General features: G+C 46.7%; 1 protein-coding gene across 1 annotated transcript; it reads right to left on the reverse strand.

Moving 5' to 3' along the window:
• Positions 1 to 4,308: 4,308 nt before the first annotated feature.
• Positions 4,309 to 20,182, reverse strand: PRR36 (proline rich 36). The gene is made up of 6 exons (XM_066618273.1): positions 20,047 to 20,182; positions 13,819 to 14,303; positions 13,144 to 13,198; positions 10,987 to 11,144; positions 7,743 to 10,247; positions 4,309 to 5,996 (listed from the first exon to the last, which is right to left on the reverse strand). Exons 2-6 carry the CDS (start codon positions 14,231 to 14,233, stop codon positions 5,584 to 5,586), a joined length of 3,546 nt encoding a protein of 1,181 aa, XP_066474370.1. The 5' UTR covers positions 14,234 to 14,303; positions 20,047 to 20,182; the 3' UTR covers positions 4,309 to 5,583.

The following is a 20,182-nucleotide window of genomic DNA, read 5'->3' on the forward strand; positions in this document are numbered from 1 at the left end:
TTTGGTGCTCCATCAAGTTGGCTGGGCCTCTGTTCAATACAATTGCCAGACACTATTTGAAGCTGACTTTGGATGCTAGAGGTACAGTTTGCAGAGGAGTGGGCAACAGAATCATGTTCACCCACCCCCACCCTCTCATACATGAATAGACCCTGCTGCTACCCAAGTTAGGTGTGATGGCTGTTATCTCTGGATGAAATGAACTACACACACAGCCTTAGGCTCATTCTGGCAACCTGGTTTTCATCAGGAACATGGTGGGGATGGACTACTGTGTTATGTAGACGAGGTGCTGTAGAGGGGAGGCAATCCTAGGAGGAGGGAAACTGATTAATAATCATCTGAGTGTATGGGAAGATGACAGTCAAAAACCTATGGGATTTCATAAGCTTCTACATGGAAATAATGATGTGGTCCTAATGTACACTTTCACCTGTTAGAGAAGTGGATGGTGGGTATTGAGGACAGTGTCTGTGTGCAACTTTAATTTTTTCAGAGCACCCTCTGAATAAGATGGTTTGCTTTTTCCTGATGGCCAAAAGCAGGAGAGGGACCACCAAGGTTGTCAGACTTATTTTAAATGTGCTTATGTAGAAGTAGTTTCCGCTGAGTTCAGTGGGGTTTGCATAGGAGTGTAGTCTGTAAACGACTGCTCGCTCTCTCTTTTTAGTCTCTGGATAGCCTTTGTTATTTTAACCTGTAAGGCAGGTTAGGCTGATAGTCCATGGACAAGCACTGCAGCCTCCCTGCCTGTTTACACCCAAGGAAGCTGTCCTTACACCTGAAAAAGCAGGTGTAAGGAGAGCCTCCTCAAGTGTAAGCAGGCAGGGAGACTGCAGTACTTTTCCATGAACTACAGTGGGGCAGTTCTGCCTCACCTGCTGCCTCTGCACCACATGTCCCTGCTATATACCACTATGAGAGACCTATTTTTACCATTACTGGCCTTTTAAAATGAGAGCAGCAGCTAGGAAGCTGGAATTTAATGCTAGCTAGTGCTATAGAAGCAAGGAAATCCAGTCAACTGTTTATATATTACAGGCGTAAACACCACAACACTGGCTGTAGCCAGCTGTTGAGCTACAAACCACAGGATGATATTCTCATTTATTGGGAATACATAAGCAAATTGCTTGTTGTGGGACTGGTGTGTTATTCTGCTGAGTGATATGCCTTGTGTTGAAAATGACAACAAAACTGATTGTGGGTTAGAGTACATTCCCAATGAGAAAAAGATTGTTGGGAGCTTTTTTATTTAGAGCAAAAAAATTAAGAGTGGGGATTTCCTAAAAGTTTATTTATAATTAGGCACAGTGTGGAGCAAGTGGCTAGAGATTCTTCTCCCTCCTCCTAGAACTCAAGGTCACCTGTTGAGTGGCAGGAGAGTCAGGACAGACAAAATACTACTTCAAACAATGGAATTTACTGCCACAAGGTACAGGAATTACTGAATTAGACCCCAGTCCTGGCGGTACAAGTGTACTGCAAAAGAGCTGGCACAGACTTGAGAAGCCCCCATTGTGGGGCTTGGGGCTTTCCCCAGGGGACAAAAGTTCCCTTCCCCCAAGGAGACATCCAGTGGCCGCCACGAGACCACGGGATGCAGCAGTAGCTGCTTTGGCACCACTGCACCCAATTAGGTTGTTAGATAGCTGTAAGTCACTGTATCCTGCTTTGGGTTTGAGGAGCTCACAGCATCAGGTTCCTTAAGGGAATCACCATGTTAGCTAAATGGAACTTTCAGAAGCAAAAGCAGTATACCTCTGAGAGCTAAATGCATGGGATCAACTGCAAGGGAACACAATTCTTGAAAGTTCATGCAGGAAATAAAAGTATTCGGTTGGCTATTGTAAAGGGCCCTTGCTCTGACACAACACAACATTTAAGTTCCTTATCCTGAATCTCCATGTACCTTTGGGAGTGGACAATAATAAATTGATCCTGTGACAAGATGACTTACAATAAAAGAGCTACTTACAATAGCTTTTAAAAGTGTATTAGAGGGCCCATTCTGAGAAGGGCTTATGCTACTTCCTACCAAGGAATAGTAAATAAGTTAATTCTCAATTGTGCTGGTCCTTTTAAACTCTCCAGCTGTATAGCAACTGTGAAGTTCCAGAGGTGGCCAGCTGAAAGCAGTTGCAGTAGTGTTCTTTTCCATCTGAGAGTAGCTGCTTTCTGTCCTTGCATATTTGACATTGCAGTTATAAGCTGCTGTACTGACCAAAAAAAACGGGCTTTTGGCTATAAATTCATAAATTACAAGTTCCTACAAGGTAATTAATTTACTTGCTTAGATACAGCAGAACAGATGCTTGCTAGGGCCCAAGCTGAACATTGGGTTCTACAGGTAGCTCTAGCCTCATCCTTCTGCACAAAGCCTGTTTCTTAATAGCTGCTGCTATGTCTTCAGATAGAGCAAGGATGGAAAAACAAATCAAGCCAGTTTCTTTTCACAATCCTGTGGAAAGACAATTTCAGGAAAGAGAAACCTGTTCAAGGCAGGCAGTTTTTATAAACTGCATGCTATTTGTGCATTTGGAAACCCTTAGAATATTGGGAGAGCTGTTTTGCAGGGGAGAAGGTCTATATAGGAAATAAAGTGCAAAAAGGATAGAGGGGAGGCTGCCTCCTACAGCAAAGATGGCAATTTGCAGGTGCTGTCCAGAGTCTCAAGTCATGATCATGGTTGCTTGGCAGGATTTTGTCAGAACTAGTCATTATTCAAAGAATGGTTTAGTAATAACTACTCTTGCCCCTCTACCCAAGCATGGGATTTGCTACATAAGTCTTCTTTTAAAAAAACCAAAAGTTTAAATGGGAGCAGCCAAATGCCTTTTCCCAGTCCAGCGATGGAGGGCTATAGTCGCTGCTAAAGCTAGGCCCACATGCACTGAGTTTGTGTCTGTTCTCTCAGCTATCACTCTATGCACCTTTAGGACAGTTTAGCCCATCTTTAGAACATGGCAGAATGCCTGTGTGTCAAACAGGGCAGGGTATAAACATCCAACCTGCAACACACACATCTGCCTGACAGTATACTGTCCCACTGAAAAAAGCTGGAACTGCCAGATGCTCTTCTGCTCTGCATTTTAAAGGGTGCTTGAGTAGCAATAATAACCACCAATCATTGCATTTTCATGTGTTGTAAACAGTAAGCACAAACTGAACTGGGAGCCGGTAGGCCACACACAGAACACTAAACTGAACAAAGAGCAACAAGCTTACCATGCTCTATAACAATAGGCCATGAGTTACAGCTGAAAGCTTAGATTGATCAGACCTAGTCAATAGTTATGAACTTTCAACAACCCATCATTTTGTAATCCAACCATTCTTGACTGTGTTAAAGATAGTCTGCATTTTAAACATGGTGTGTCATGTAGAACCTGCAGCTGTGTTCTGTTACTCAGCTGTGGCAGGGTTTTGGTCCAACAACATTATGTCATAATGAAGCTACTAGAGAACAATTTCTGCCCTGCTTAGCTTTAGGCAAGATCAAGAGAGCTTAATCCATAACCGGAATGAAGCAGTATTAGAATTTGAGCCAGTTTTCTCAGCTTTCAGCTGGAACAGCAACAGATGCATTTCACCTGCCAAGCCTCTCTGTGCATCCCTCTTCCCATCTTTAAGCAGCAAAGACAACAGCAGAAACTCAAGTTCATCTTTATTTTAAAAAGCTAAGAAATTTTTACCATAATTAACAATTTGCTACATTACAAAATCAGTTGCACGCACACACACAGACTTCAGGAAGAAAGTTACCTAGATCAACACCTTAATACTCCGTTTCCAGAGATTTCTCATGGCAAAACTAGACACAGGGTGGAGGTGTGCATGTGTCTGTCCATGAGCTGTGCATGAAAGGCAGGTGTGGTGAAAGATCAGAATTACTAAGATTAAAGCTTTTTTCTTAATAAACCTACATTACAGAACAGTTTTGACATTCAGATCCTTCAGAAAAAGAACCATGGGCCTTCAAGGTTCAGTTACTTTTGCTTGGGGCAGTTGACCAAGTCCTAGCATCATCAGTTATAGAAGTCAGGTACAGTTAATATTAGCCACTTGCCTTGCCCATCTAGATGGTAAAGTTTCCATCTCATTAAGGTTTCCATGTCCATCAACAGATTCAGAAGGCAAGCCTGGTGATTGGATGCACATTTGTACTGGGTTTCTGGGAATCCCAAGCACTTTCTGCATGGCTGGTGCAACATCAGAAATGAATGATGGCAGTGTACCAACACTTAGTGTTCTATAGTTGAGCAGTTGCTGTGGCAAATGAGGGAGCCACATTGGCCAGGGTGATGAACACAGTGAGTCACAGCTGGCATAGGGGGATAAAGACTACAATAGTCTTGGCATTAGCAAGGCACAAGCCCTTTACCAGAACAAAGAGGTTGTGTTGCACCAGCATAGTGGTCAAGCACCTTGGTGCTGGGCAAAAGCAAGGAGGCCCCAATGAGAGATGGCTGTGCCAAGACATAAGGACAGATGTACAAGTACTGTGCAACTGCTGTGGCTAACCCAATGCAAGGGAGAACCAGTCTTCATGTACTCGGATAGTAATTTAGTCTCCTGTGAAACTGCACTCAAAGAGTTCTAGTGATTCTTGAGTAATCAGTTCTTGCCTATTCCCCCTTGATTTTGCAGAGTGCAGATTTTCACTTGCCTAGAAGTCAAGGTCATACTTCAGCAAAACAAAACCCACCAAAAAAGCCCAGGTTATATAACAGCAAACTCCTCCCAACCACAGCTCATGTATACTGTACATTCCAGCTGAACAAGGCAAACCAATCACCTCCTTCCTGGAAGTCGCAAGGAAGCACGGGAACCAGCTCTTGAACAAAGATACAAGATAATTCATTTCAAAACAGCATCAGTGTTGTATGTTATCAGGAACACCATTTCCTCACTTGAAGAAGTTCCATCCCTTCTGTGCTCTTCCTTCTCCCCACATGGGAGCTCAAATACGGGCCATGGCCCCCATCTTCCCGGAAAGAAAGTGCAATGCCCTCTCCAAGAGCAAGCAGTCTGCTTTAGAAAGCTTCCTTATAGCTATAGTCAAATGGAGAAAGGGAGGGGAGATATCTGAACCCCTGCCAAGAGGTTTGACAGCCTTCTGTAGCCAGGAATTGGCATTAAGTCCATGTGTACATTTCAGGGTTAGCAGTAGTGACAGCAGACTGGTTGCTCATCCCTGCCTCAGGATGCTTCCAGTAAGGGGGAGAAAGAGAAGACATTGCTGTCTTAATTAGCCAAAAGGATCTTTTGTTGGAACTTGCACCAGGCAATGGCATGCAAGACTGGCTCAAACAGTGTAAGGGCTGAAAGCTCAACTGAGCTGGGAGCAGCTCAAAGGTAGCTTGTATTTTCTTGCACGAGAAAGTTAGTCATTGCTCATGTGTTGAGAAGACCAATTGAGCCATCATCTCAGGTTTTGATTAGCTGCCCAGGAGGGGAGGAAATACAGTATCCTCAACCAACTCTTAACTCCAAGGCACCAACAAGAAGGGCTAGATGAAACCTAAGGGAAGAATGTGGAGGGAGACAAGCGAAAATGCCCACATTAACTTGAAGGAAAGTTCAGTGGAAGGTTTCAACCTCCACTACAGTCCAATCCCCATGGGGGGACGACATGTCCTCTGGGGAGAAGCTTGTCACAGAAGTAATGCTGGCCCTTGATTCATCCAGGGGGGAGATCAGCTCTGTCCATTTGCAAATTTCTGCTTCACTGTTCACTGCCCCCTTCCCACCGACAGCCCCAGAAGGCGCCTCTGCTGAGAAGAGCAGTGTCCGGCTGATCAGCTGCTGCACAACTGTGGCCTGGATGTTTCCTAGGTGAAGAGCCTGGTCTCGGGAGGCGGCACACAAGCAGCGGCTCCCATCCTCTTCATCAGGCCCAGGCGTCTCAGCACCACTTTCTACTTCATAGATAGTGGAGAGGATCTCTGATGGACATGGTCCCCAGGGGAAGGGCAAGCCAGCCCCATTGTCACCTACAAACAGGGCAAGGAGCTTGGGTTGGAAAGAGTGGCCCTGGGGGGGGGGATGTAACAAACAAGGAGAGAAAGTGACAGACAAGAACAAACAAGTGTGGGGAAGAGGCCAGGTTGGTTAGGATTCTGGGGTGTTCCTGAGCCTAGCAAGAATTCCATTCCCTATTTACAAAGTTTATTGCTCATCTACTCTGGGATGCCTGTGCCACTGGTGCCATGTCATTCTCACAACCCATTTTGAAGCAGGCTCAGGTTCACAGCTTGGCTTTGGGCCTACTTCATCTACCGTTGGCCAGAAATACATGAGAACAGCTGGACGTCTTTCTGCAAAGGATTGCACACTTCAGTACATGAAATACCTGCTTTAACTGTGGGACAGTGACTGCTTAGGAGCCCATTTCTGCCACTCTAATCTCTCAAAAGAAAGAGCAGGAGCTCTAAATGGGCAGTAATTTTACTTTAAGACAACTAGTAAGAGGACAAAATTCTCTCCAGCAGAGCAGCTGTCGTAAGTGATCATTTAAACATCCTGTCAATTCTACTGTTGTACTGACAAACTAGACAGAGGTTCTGTCAATTTAGGAACTTTCCCAGGGCTCAATAGAATGGAGAGGCTCAGGTGAAGCACTGTTACTAACAGACTCTTATGTTCACACAGTGGGAACACACTAACCCCAGTCACGTTTTACACCACCTACCATTAAAATATGTATATTTGCTCCCCACCCACCTACCTACCTACCTTCAAAACCTCTCAGATGTAAGGTGACTGCATTCCAAGCTTAAAACTTCCTTACAAGGCAGGCTAGTTCAGAGTAGTCCGTATAGTGCTGCCTACTGGTTACAAGTAGAGGCTGATCCATACTGGAATGAATCTCATGCTTGATAAGACCATGAGAGCCAGCTCAAGGGAGCAGCCTGGAAGGCCAGTTTGAACAGTTCCGTTGACTAACATTCTATAGCACTTAATTTTTCACTCTTCCCTCCACCCTGTACTTTTTGGTAAGGCGTGATATGAGAAAGGAAACAGCTTTCATGGCATTGAGGTTTTCTATCTGTTAGAAAACCTGGCAAAGGAACTAGGGTGGTGGAAGTCACCCTCAACATGGAGGCTCTAGAAGCAGACACTGTTAAGCTAATGGATAGTGAATAAGACCAGGAATACATACTCTGTCAATCATTAAAGTTCTGGACCAAGGCTGGAGCTCTGCTACCTCTATTCATTCTATGTCCCACCTTGATTCTCCAGTCTCATGGAATGGCATGGCTGCTATGCAAAACAGAAGCACCCCCACATGCTCAGAACCTACCACCTGAGCATTCAAAATAGTGTGAGCAGTCTCTGGTCAGAAGCTAGTGAATATAACTATGAGCAAGCACACTTTAGACCCCTCTTTCCAAGCCCAAAAAAGACAGGCAGGGACAGGTCTCCTGGAAGAACAAGACAGGCCAGGTCATCAGATAGACAAAGTGATGCTTTATTCAACATGTCAAAAGGCTAAGAAGTTTACCCTTCTCAGAAACACACTAAAATACACACACTTTCCCCTGAGGAAATCTGTAAGGGGGGGATCAAGGGAAAGATCTCAACACAAAGACAGAAGTACGCCTGCTTGGCTAGAGACACAGATGAACAAGTACACATGGAGGAAGGGGGCCATCTGCCTTCCCTACGGGGTACTATTGCACATTGAGATACCACAAGTTGGCACTGACACAGACAAGGCAGGTTCCTCTATACATTACCTGCAGCCAAGTTATGAATGGCAGTGAAAGGCTGGGAGGACTCTTCATCCTGCCCTCCAATCTTCTGGGAAGCTGGGCTGACTTGCAAAGGGTGCTCCCAGTCTATAGGGGTCTTGCTGTTCACCTCTTTGGGGAGCTGATCCTTCATGCCCTCAGTGGAATGCTCTTCACTCTCCAAGGAAGAGAGGCCAGGACTCTTGCCACAGCTGTCAGTAGAATGGAGGTGGAAGGCACCAAAGACATCGCAGGAAGCAGCTGAATTGGTTGACGCTGGCGTCTCTGTACCAGCGTCACCAGAGCCTGGCTCATCAGACTCCTCCACTGAATGGGGCAAGCAGGGCTTGCCAGGGGGAGAAGCAGATAAGCACACAGTCTCTGTGAAGCCTGGGTCCTTCAGAAGATCTGTGTCCAGCTCCACTTCCTCTTCAGAGGACACTGTGGGTTCTGTAGGTGGGTCTCCAAGGACTTCATCAGCTGGAAGGGTCTCTGCCTCATCATCTCCCTTCTCCATGTGGATGCCCAGATCTAACTCACCAGGAAGGTCTTCCAAGGGACTGAGAAGCTGGTGACAGGTTTGCTCCAATTTCTCATCAGATTTGGACTCTACTCCTGAGCTGCTGTCATAGTCCCGAAGCTCCTCAGGGGTGCTAGTCTCACTGCTGCTCTTACCAGCCAAATCAGGTCCACTCAGAGTGCTGGATTTGGAAGAGCCTCCTCTCTCAGGGGAGTAGCCCTTGAGCACCACGTTGCTTAGGGGCAACTCTGGCACTTCAGGAAGTTGAGCAGGAGGCTCCTGCAACAGTTCCAGGCTTTTGAGAGGAAGGGTCTGAGGTTTCGGCATCAACACCTGTGCACCACCATTTGGAGACATCTGGTCTGAAAGATAGAGCAGAGGAGTAGGAGCATCCTCTGGACTCAGATTGCCAGAACAGACTTCTTGGACTACTGCATCCTCCTCAAGACCTCCTATACTACCGGAAGAGTGAGATGAGTCATCACGGCCTGGAGAAGAGTCTCCAATCAACTCTGTATGGACTAGGGCTGCATCAGTCAGAGCAAGAGGAGTACGGTCTGGAATGTTACTGATCATGGGATGTTGTGCCACATCTAGCTCTTCCCTCAGTTCATCTTCAGCACTGACAGAGGCTCCATACAGCTTCTCCACCTGTGACAAAGTAGGAAACTCTTGCACATCTCCAGCTCCAAAGTCAACAGGACTCCTCCTCAAGACTTCATCCTCTACCTTCACAGGAAGAAGATCTTTCTGCTGCTCTTTTGGGCTCAGAGACAGGCTTAATAGTTCACTCTCCTCCTCAGCCCTATGCCCTCCATCATGCTCACCTGCCCAGAGCCCTTCCATAATTTTCATGGAAGGCTCTGTCTGTCTGACCAGTTGAGACTCTGCCAATTGAAGGACAGGTTCCTCCTGGATCTCTGCCATCAGTTCTGGGAGCTTCACATTTGGGGCCTCCTCAGACAACCCAGCCTCCGAAATCAAGGAGCCAGAAGAAAGCCCCTCTATACAGCTTGGTACAGAAGTCACTACCTCCACTGACACCTGAAAATCCTGAGTCAGAGGGAATGCTGAGAGGTGCTGCATTTCTTCACAAGGCTCCTCAGTTTCATGCAAGATGTGTGGCTGTTCAGACACTGGAATATCAAAGTCTGGAGGGGCTTGTTTTTCCAAGGACAGGAAGGCTGTGCCTTCTTCACCTGGCTGCAAAGTCTCCGAAGAAAGCACCACATGAATGGGAATTGATTGTTCACAAGGGAGACATGCAGCCTGCAAATTTAGCTTTTCACCAGGGAACTCTAGGACCTCCGGGGAAGTTAAGGGAGGCAGCTCATTGGGAGATAAGGCCTCCACATTTTGTGGTCTGGAAAGGACTGGAGGACCTTCAAGCACTGCTGAAGCCACTGTGCTGTGATGTCTCAGCTTCTCCTCTTCCTCCAGGTCTTTTTGCTCCATTAGCTCAGTCTCCACTGCTTCTAGCCTGCAAGCCTTAGACACGGCCTCTTCTGCCTCTGCATTTACCACAGGCTCTCTTTTTTCTAGAGGCCTTGTGCCCTCTACAGGAATGCTCTCTGCTTCAACTGCAGCTACTTCAGCACTTGCTTCCTTGGTGGTTGCCTTCTGAAGCTTCTTTTTTTGAGTAGGGACCTGCTCCTGGTTGGGAAGAGCACCTTTCTTTAGAAGCTTCTTGCCTGGGCTTCCCCCTACAGGTGGAACCTTGGCAGCAGAGGCCGATGCTCTTTGTGGCGGGGCTGGATGGACAGTCCCAGCAGCTGCCTTCACCAAAGTCCTTGACTTTGGGGTCTCAGGAATTTTCTTGGCACTTGCAAGCTTGGTATTTTTAGGTGCAGTCATAACTTTCTGTCCAAGACTTGAATCAGATTGCACTTTGGAGCGTGGTGGTTTGGAAGGCTTTGGGGCAGACTGTGGCTTCACAGCAGAGCTGGAGTCAGAAGGCTTGGCCTTGGGAACAGTGGCAGCTCTTGTAGCATCTGGAACAACAAACAACATCTTAAGCCTTTGCTGACTAGAGAAGCTCAACATCATGCAACATCTGGACAAAACGTACCAAAATGCTTAAGTTCAATTCCCTACTGCCACTGGGTTTCTGCTCCAATAAACCCTTGATGTTCTTGCCCCCTACTATTTCAACGAACTCTTCTACTTGTGTATTATGCCTGCTGGTTGGGATGGTATCAATCAACATAGGAGCCAAGAACAGTAGCAATTAATGCTTCTGTGCGTCATTTTATTCCTTCAATGAAGGTACCCATCATTAAGATCCTTCTCCTTTGACGTTACCACCTGGATAGTCCCAACCCTGCCTTTGGAAAAGATCTACAACAAACCAATATATGGCTCACCTCTAGAGTAGGAGACCAGCTGATGTAAGCATAGGACCAAACAATGACTCAAGAAGGTCCAAGAGGTCTCACCTCTACCATGAGGTCACTGGGTGGGCTTTGGCATTCTCAGCTTTAGCTCCTCTCCCCATAACTGCAATTCAAGGGTCTACTTACCTGCCTCACAAGGCTGGCCTAAGAATCACAGCAAGATAATGCTATGTGAAGTGTTTTGCTACACAAATGCCACGTATTTATTGAGTCATTTACCTACTGATAGATTGCCTGTATCTTAATTCCCAATTCTGTATAGCTGAACTTCCTTTTCACATTCTGCCAGGACAGGCTCAGATTTTTTATTCGCCACACGGGGTATATAGTGGTATACCTCTTTGTGCAGACACAGTATTTTTCTGGTGTTGCACTGAAGTAGCCTGACCAGCAGGTGGTGCTGTCGGTTTAGGTTTGCTCAGACCTTTGTCACTGGCTGGTGCTCTGTTTAGGGCTGATGAAGTGGTGGCATTCTTTGTCCCTGGCAACCAAGTCCTGAAAGAGAGCAAGGAATTATGCAAGAGATTCTGTCCAAGCCTTTAGAACACATAGGGCCCAAATCTATGCCAGTATTCTGGTGCTTTAACACAAATGCTTGTACTTAAAATCTTTGCCAATTAACTAGAATCAGAGTGCCAATGCGATCTGAACACAGCAGCACTTAGCATTTGCCAAGCTAAGAAAACTATAGCTAGAAAAGCCACACACATTTACATTGCACTTGAAATTCATCTCTTTCAACTGCTCTACCACTTATTGGGACCGAGTTGCTCCTATTGCTGAAAACAAGCAGGGAGAGGAGCAGCAGAAGTAAGCTGTGCTCTCTCCACCTGCTTGTTTTACAATCAAGTCTGTTCAAATTTTCCTGTCCAAATTGGCATGCCTTAAGACCCTGCCAGTCTGTCCCCATCCCTTCTCTCTCTCATCTACAAGATGAAGTCTGTTGGAAATATTCATTTCATGCCCAAACAAGATAAGCATAGATGTACCAGCAGCTTACATAATTCAGAACTGAATTTTTCTCCTATATCCCAAACATAGGCTGTATAATTCCATAGGCATTAAAGAGACAACATTGTATCTGTAGGTCTTTCTGGAAACAAGGCAGGGGTGCTCACATGAGGATACAACTGCCAAAAGTCAGATAGATTTTCCCCCACTTTTGCCTAGACTGACTTACTCAAAATCGAACATGGCAAGCTAGTAGAAGCCCAACATTCAATTTTGTTAAGGAATTGTCCCTGCTAGCCCAGCATTACGTGATCAAAAATACTATTTGAATGTGGAGAGGTTAGGAACTTGCTGCCGAAATTTGTTTGGGGGAATCTGTTGGCTCCCCAGGCCCACAACTCCATTTGCTTTTTATCAGCATGAATGCTACACATAGGGCCTACTCTTATCCAGCTTTTCGACACTGATGCAATCATGCCAACAAGGCACATGCTGCATCCTGCAGTGGATGAGGTCACTGAGGCCTACTCAAGGTTTGTTCTCTTACCTTGGGGCTGCATCACAGCTGCACTGGCACTAGAAAGTTGGGTAGGATTGGGCCCTTAATTCACTAGAAGGCTCAAGTACTGTATCATCAGGTTGAGAATGCAGAGACAGGACCCCTCACCATATATGTAGCAGGTGTAAATTTTGCTCCTACACAGAATGCTTAGCTTGTTGGGAGGAAAAATCTTTCGTGTGAGTGTTTCGCCAGAGTGTAATTGGTGTTAGCTGCAAAAAGTCATCAGAACACAGGACACAATTTATTCTTAGTACCTCTCACACACATCCTTCTAGAACAGGGCTCTCCAGACTCTGCCCTTGCTGATCCCTCCCCTGCGTGAATAGAGCTTACTGTTTCAGGGGGGAGGCTTCCATTATCAACACCAATCACTCCCCATGTTCACTTTGCCCCACCACTTCTGCATTCTGCTGCCCCAGCAGGCTCTGTTCCAATATTTCCTGGCAGACACAGCAGAGCAAACATGGGGGGGGGGGGAGAATCGGCAGCAACAACAGAATCCTCCCTGGTGGAACAATAAGCTCTGGTCGTGCCAGGGAAGCTGTTTGCAGCATGCAGCAGTCTCCAGTTTGGAGACCACTGCCCTAGAATATTGTGTGCCATATTCTGTCCTTTCCTCCTCCTGTAAATAGGATCTTATCCAATTACAGGGACAGAGCCAGTTTGGGGTAGACCACATACTTTGCATGCAGAAGGTTACAGGCCCAATCCCTGGCATCTCCAGGTAGGACTGGGAAAGACCCTTATTCTGAAATCCTGGAGAGCTGCTGCCAGTCAGGGAAGATGACACTGACCTAGATGGACCAATGATCTATATAAGACAGCTTCAAAGGATCAAGGACACCGCCTAACAGTGATGCTGCAAGAAGTCATTGCTTTGTACCTCAGATCCCTGGTAATTACTACAGGTCAGAATTTTTTCTTAGATAAAATCCAACCCCCAGGCTGAAAAATTTAAGAGCTGCATCAAAAAAGAGATACCTGGAAGGCTTCGTCTGTTCTGTTCTCTTGGGCTTTGTAACAGTTGACTTTGGTGCTAGGAAAGAACAAAGATACTCTGCTCAGACAGACTTAAGAAAACACTAAACTGCCAAAATACACTGGTTAAACAAGGCTAAGCACAACAACAGATGAGCCATCTAGTGACAGAGCAACAGGCAATACCTCTAGAATGCTGTTTCAGTATCTGGATTCAAGTGTAGTGTGGTTAAGAGGCAGGGTTGTGCGTATATATTTTCCCATGTCTACAACAGTGCCAGACAAGCACAGAATTTATCATCCTCTGTTTCTCATTCAAGAACTACGGGGTTTCTATCCTTACGGCTCTTCAACAAGTGAGGAAGCATCTAGTGAGTTCTAAAAGTCAAAAAAAGTGCCCATGATTAATGAATGGTTCAGGAAAAGGGCTCTTCAAGTTATCTGCATAGTTCAATGCCAATAGCTAGTAATTTGGTCCTCAGTGAAAAATCTGAAAGGTTTTTGGTCAATACACAGAACCCTATTGTGTGGTTAAGCTGCATGTCTGAAAGATTTGTGCCTTGATCACTGGCTTCCCTCAACCACAGCTACTAGGAACCAAGAGACAAGTCTCAAGGCAACCTACAGTGCCTTGAGGAGCATTAACCTGATGCTGAAGAGTTAGTTAGCAAGACCTACCAGTGGCTGTAGGTTGAGATGCCAACTTTGTGGTTTTCTGCTGCACCTCTTTGTCCAGGCCCATCTTCTCTGATGTCTTCAGCCCACTGGGTCCATCCATCAGCTTCTTCCCTGGTGCTCTAGATGTGTTGGCAGCACTACTGCTCTTGGACACTGGCTGTTTGGACTGTGCCACATTGGGCCTCTTTGAGGTTCCATTGTTGAGTGTTTTGAGAGCACTATAAGAAGCTGTAGGAGGGCGAGATGTGACAGCTGTTGCTTGCTTTTCCCCAGAAGGCTGGACCCCTGACTCAAGGTTCTTGCCAGAGTTTTGTTTCACTGCAGGCAGGCAATCAGCTGATGCTCTCTCAGAGATGTGGCATGTACCATTTGTCTGTGGAACAGCATCACCACTGGCAGCTGTTTTGTCATCCATCTTTGCACCCAGAGGTACAGGGCAGGCTGTCTATATTTCTTTGAACTGCTGGGCAAGTTCCACGTTTGTCCTGAAAGAAGAACACGGCCATGACACTACCAATAATTTGCATGGGATTCTTGCAAGACACTGTGGAGATCACCCACCCATTGTGTCGCAAAACTCAAGGGGACAGTGGTCTGTGAATTGCGTGTTTGGAATGGAAAACAAATGCAGGCCAGCCTTGACCCTACCATGGGGCTGGCTGTATACACTCATGGAAACATGCATAGATAGCCATTTAGGCACATGAAATCATCTTCAGCTTATCACCACTGGATTGTAGAGAGGTAGAGCTACATATTGTACAAGTCTATCAATACATAACAAAACTAGCAATGATACAAGCGTCCAAATTTATTATCTAGGGTGCCCAAGTACATAGCAAAGTTTATTTCAGTTGGAATCTTATCAGCCTTTTATTGCCAAGTCAACAACAAGGTAGTTCTCGGGGTCCACCTTTGCAAAGAGCCACTTCAGAGCCATTCATTAGAAGTGAGGCTGGCCTTGTTTCACTGCTCATTGTGCAGTCCCATTTACTGGGCTTCTACCAATATGCCTGGTGACTAGTCAAGAGTACTTACTGTACAGAGCAATAACCATGATTAGAGCTATTTTTAGCATACTATTTTGAATGCAACAAGGGGTGGAGGGCCAAGCCCCCACCCTAAGCAGCATACCAGCAAGACCAGCTGCTATTCTGCTCCCTGCTCCCCTTACAACCTAACAGGGATGAGGAAATAAAAAAACAAACAGCAGCAAAGGAGAGATTTCTTGCTTTGGTCTATTCCTACCTGGCTACTTAGGAAGAAAACCAGCATGCAGGGAGACTTCATGTTGACATAGGCCTGCAGGCTACCTTCCCTGCAGGCTACCATCTGCCAACCCCATTATGGAAAAACTAGGAGGTATTTAAAGACAACACTACAAAAGGTGATCACCATCAAGTAGGAAGTCAATACTGCATGGTCACTACTAAGCCTCCAACACTGGGGGCCACTTCTGCATTCTGTGCTGCCATGCCATTTGGTACTGAATACCAGATGTCCTGAGATCTTTCATCCAAGGCCCATTTGATTGACTGGAGGGGTGGAAGGTTTTTCATGATGAAGTTAAGATAGTTTTGGTTGGACTGAAAGTTGTTGAGCACCCAGATTAAAGTTTGATAAGCAGGAGATTTGTTTCAAAAGTGCATATGCATATGGAAGGCCCATGGTACAAGAGCAAAGTAGAATATGATCATTCAAAATGCCTCACTCCCAAACATATACATACAGTAAGTCTCCAACACTTGGCATTCCCGACTGTCCAGCATCATAAGAACCCTGCTGGATCATATCAAGGGCTCATAGTTCAGCTTCCTGTATTTCACAGAAGCCCACCAGATGCCTCTGGGAGCACACAGGAAACCTGTATCCTGTTGCCACTCCATTGGCTTACAGAAGCAGGTTACCACTAAATCCCAAGGTTGCATATAGTCATGACTTGTAAACTGTGATGGGCTTTTCTTCTACAGATCTCTTCAAACCCTTTACAGGCACCCAGGCCAGGTACCACGACAACATTCTGATGCAACAGATTCTGTTGTTCCACAGTTCCATAATTCTGAGTTCCACAGATTAGTGTGCTGGGTAAAGGAATATTTTCTTTTGTCTGCCATCAAAATAGTCCAGGAGTGAACTCCCAATCTTGCCAGCCCCTGTGCAAGCACAACCCAAGCAGTTTGACAGAAAAGTGCTATAGCAACAGGGAATCAGCAATAGCCAGATAGTCTGGCACTTCTGATAATCCAGCACCACCTAGGTCCCGGATTATCAGAATTCAACTGAACTTCAAATCCATTTAATGTAATCAAAAGGGTTTAATGTAATCAGAAGGAATTATAGCCAAACTATGCATTTCAGACTGACATACAGAGTTGGACACAAAAGCCTGAAGATCTTGGATAAAAGCCACATTAAATATGGAGCCAACTGAGCAGGGAGTTGCTGTTTTCCTTTATAGAATTGGGGGACCCAACGCAGTTTGTACAGCAGATCCCAGTGTTTTGTGAGCTCTATTTTAAACCTAAGTGGAAATGGGGCAATCCTTGATCTAGCCTCCACTATTCTAGTCATGCTCCTCTCCAGGGGACATGACTGAAGAGAGAAGAACTTGGCAAGACAACCAAGCCCACTTGCTCAGCAGTTACACAACATCCTTTATTCATTGGTTATTCCTGGATAGTGGCACACAAGAGAATTAATGACAAACAGGCCCCTGGAAGCCTCTGGGCTCTTTGCTCAAGCAAGGGTTTCCAAAATCTTTCCACCTTCCAAAATGGAAGCTGCCAGAGCTCAAATCAGACCTAGGAATCCTTTATCCTAGTCTCAGTCAATGGAGGGGGGGACGGACAACTGCAACCTGTCATTAACAATGGTTGGCAACCTTCAGTCTTTGGAAAGGCACTTTGTAAATGTTCAGACTTTCGGGATATGTAAGGCCTTGGCCCTATAACATGGACTCAAGTGTTCAGCCAAGGCCCTTTACTACTAAGAATATTTTCCAGACCAGGATTTTTGCCCCAAGGGAAGGTTCATGATCCTTGCAAACATATCACTCATTACAACAATTCTAGAAGGTCCATGACCTTCTGGCTCTCTTTTTAGGAAGGACTTCCCCACTCTAAGCTGACCAAGACCACACCACATTATGGCAGCTTACATACAGGGATTACACTGCTTATGCAGGTGGCCATTTATAAAGGCTTAACTAAGTTCTTCAGAAGCACCTCTATGGTCCATTTGGCCAGCTTCCTGCACTGGCAAGAACTGCTAACCTTTAACCCCATGTTTGATGCGGAAGTGGCAAGCACAGAAATAGACCTTGCATTTGCAAAAGAAAGAAAGGGACATTTGTTTAATGCAAATAGAAGATACTTGATAGAAACCAATCGCCTGCAGCAGCAGAATTCCCTAAACTGATACAGCACTTGACAGACACCATCAGTCTTCTTTTAAAGACCTCAGTGTAATATGTTCTATAATCCCTGTCAGTCTGGACCACTGCCAGACACCCTTTGGCATACATTCTTAACCTCCTCCCATCTTCTTTACAGCTCTCTTTGGGCACGGGATTTTTGCTGTCAAGTTTCATCTTTTTCCTCCCTAAACATGCCTCCAGTTCTTCATGCATTTCATAGTCTTCATTGCTTACTTCTGAATCCTCTTCAATACAAGTATACCCAAATTCTCTGGTGTTGCAAACAGATGCCATTTTACTTTGATTGTCTCAAGCAGCATCAAGTACTCTGTAGCAAACTTCTCATATATTTGTGATGGCACGAAGCATTTTCAATGTGGCAGCTAACTTTCCCAACAACCTCAGCACAACTTCCAATCTGCACTCTTCTTGCCCTACCCCAAGAGTTTGTCTTGGACAATTCATTGGGTTGCTTACAGCCCAGCAGTCCCTGTGGAACATTATAGCCTCTGACTTTCCAACCATTTGATTCCCCCACCTTATTAATGCTCTTTTCTCATACTTGATGATCTCGCATGGAACAGTGCTAAAGACATTTCCATTAATGCTTCCTTTCTCCATGGAGGTAGGCAGGCAATCAGCTCGGACTGGCAAAACAGGCCATTCCATTGTATTCACTAGGGCAGAGGTTCCCAAACTGTGAGCCATGGCTCCCTGGGGAACCATGGAAACCAGCCAGGGGAGGTGCAGAATTCTTTCAAAAAACCCACCATCCTATACAGTGTATCAATTGTAGCTCCCATGGGGAGCAGCAGCCAATGGCCCAGTAAGTCAAGGGAGCCACCAGTCAAAAAAGTTCAGAAACCACTGCACTAGAGTGCTCTCTCCCACCCCAACCTAATCTCTGCCAATAGATCTACAGATCATTGATATTATATTGAAGTCTTGTACTAGGCGCTCCTAGCAAAGCTTCATGTAGCTTTCAGAAGACCTAAAAATTATAGTGGTAGATCAATGTAGCCAGATCAGCCAACTGATTACCATGAACAAATCAATGCCTTAATCTTCCCCTCTCAACCCAACTACCTCCCATTAGTCCAAGTTGCTAAAGAAGCTTACAATTTAGTACTGTTTGTCCTCACTTAAAAAGCTCATCTTGGTTGATCAGTCCCTGTGCTCTTAAGTCTCATTTCAAAGTGACAGAAGAGAAAGACACTTGCTAGTTTGGACTCAATGATGCCTTTCTTCATGCTGTTTCTTCATATACTTTTCTGTATTTCACTTTTTATACTGCCCTTCCTCCTAGCAGCTCAGAGTGGTTTGCTTCCCTCCTTTTGTCCTCACAACACCCCTGTGAGGTCAGTTAGGCTGAGCAGTAGTGACCGGTCCAAGGTCACCCAGGAAGCTTCATGGCTGAGCAGGGTCTTGGCAGATGTTTTCATTACATCCCAAAGACATTTTCTTCATCTCTAAGAACAACTTTTCTGGAATAGCAGATAACTGGACCTCAGTTCTTTTAAAAGCAGCTGGCTTATCTAGTCCCCACCTCCAAATCTTCTTTTTAGGTAAAGTCATCTATGCAGAAGACATCTACAATTACCTCCATTGTTTGGGAACAGGCGTCAGAAGGAGGAACCCCAAGAACGAAATGTTCATACCCTTTTAAAAAACATGCTCAGGATCAAAATGGGATTGAATGCCTTTATATTGCACAGTGAAGAAGAGGGAAAGCAGGTCCTTTGTCTACTGGAGAGTGCAAGGGTGATCTCCCTCCCAACCCACCCTCGGAAGTGAGCAATACAGGGGCTGGCTATCTGGCCTTCAGTGACCCCCTATTTGTTCTTCAACAGCCGACAGCAAAGGTGAGTTTATCTTGCCAGTACACAGGCACCCTCAACACCACACAACAGCAGAGGGGGGAAAAAACTACACTACTGACAAAGCAAAACAGGGTGGGGCTGTGTGTTCCCAAGAGGTGCTTGTCCATCACCACCGCTGACACCTCCCCTCCCCTCACAAAGAAAGGGCCACAAGCCTGAGCTTCTGGGTTTGGTCCCTCCTGTCCTCACTGAAGATACTTTGGGGCGGGGGGGGGGATGGGGAGCTGCTCTATTGCCCAAGCATCGGGGAGACCATTTTTGGCCCACCACCTTTTTTGCTCGACACCAACCGACCCTCCAAAGCACTGGCAGGGCTTCGCCTGCCCCACAGCCCCCCTGGGAGTAAGCCCCACTGATTCTAATGGGACATACTTCTGAGTAGACATGCATAGGACTGGGCTCCAGCCAGCTCGCTGGGAGGCCCCTGAAACGCCCTTGCGTGCCTTTTGGGGGGCTCCTTACAGCCCACGCCTATGCATGGCTACTCAGAAGCAAGTCCCACTGACTTCAGTGGGGCTTACTCCCAGGAAAGGGCGCCTAGGTTTGCACTCTGAGATGACTCCAGGCAGCCGAAGCGCCCCCGGAGGAGCAGCCACCGACAGGCTCCGCCGCTACAAAGGCGCTCTGTGGAGCGAGGGGTGGGGCGACGGCAGATGCGACTCCGAAGGAGCCCAGGAGGAAGGCGGGGACCCCGCGCGGAGCCGGCTCTTCCCCGGGAGCGTCGGCACGAGCACCCACCCCGCCCTGCCCTGGGCAGTCCAGGGGCCGGGGCTGGGCGGGGAGCTGCTGCACCTGCCGCCGCGGAGCAGCGCGTCCCACCGCTGGCCCCGCAGAAGCACCGCGCCAGGCAGGCAGGCAGCGAGGGGGCCGCCGGGCTGCAGCTCCCCAGGCGCCCCCGCCAGAGCTCCTCCGGCGCCCGCTCCCAGCCATTACCTCGCTCGAGCGGCAGCTGCAGGCGACGCCGAGCTCAGCCGTTCCAGCCCCGCCGGCTCCAGCGGCCGAGCGAAACCGGCCCCTGCGGCTTTGTCTCTGCAGGAGAGCGGCCGCCGAGCGCCCCTCCGCCTCGCTG

The sequence above is a fragment of the Tiliqua scincoides genome, chromosome 2 (assembly GCF_035046505.1).
Source record: "Tiliqua scincoides isolate rTilSci1 chromosome 2, rTilSci1.hap2, whole genome shotgun sequence".
Taxonomy (NCBI): domain Eukaryota; kingdom Metazoa; phylum Chordata; class Lepidosauria; order Squamata; family Scincidae; genus Tiliqua; species Tiliqua scincoides.

Excerpts from the sequence above, each read along its gene's own strand:
- PRR36 (XM_066618273.1), bottom strand. The coding sequence starts at position 14,233 with ATGGATGACAAAACAGCTGCCAGTGGTGATGCTGTTCCACAGACAAAT. Across the intron at positions 11,145-13,143 it reads GAACAGACGAAGCCTTCCAG|GACTTGGTTGCCAGGGACAA; the intron begins GTATCTCTTTTT and ends GCTCTCTTTCAG. Across the intron at positions 5,997-7,742 it reads CATTCATAACTTGGCTGCAG|GTGACAATGGGGCTGGCTTG; the intron begins GTAATGTATAGA and ends CCCTGTTTGTAG.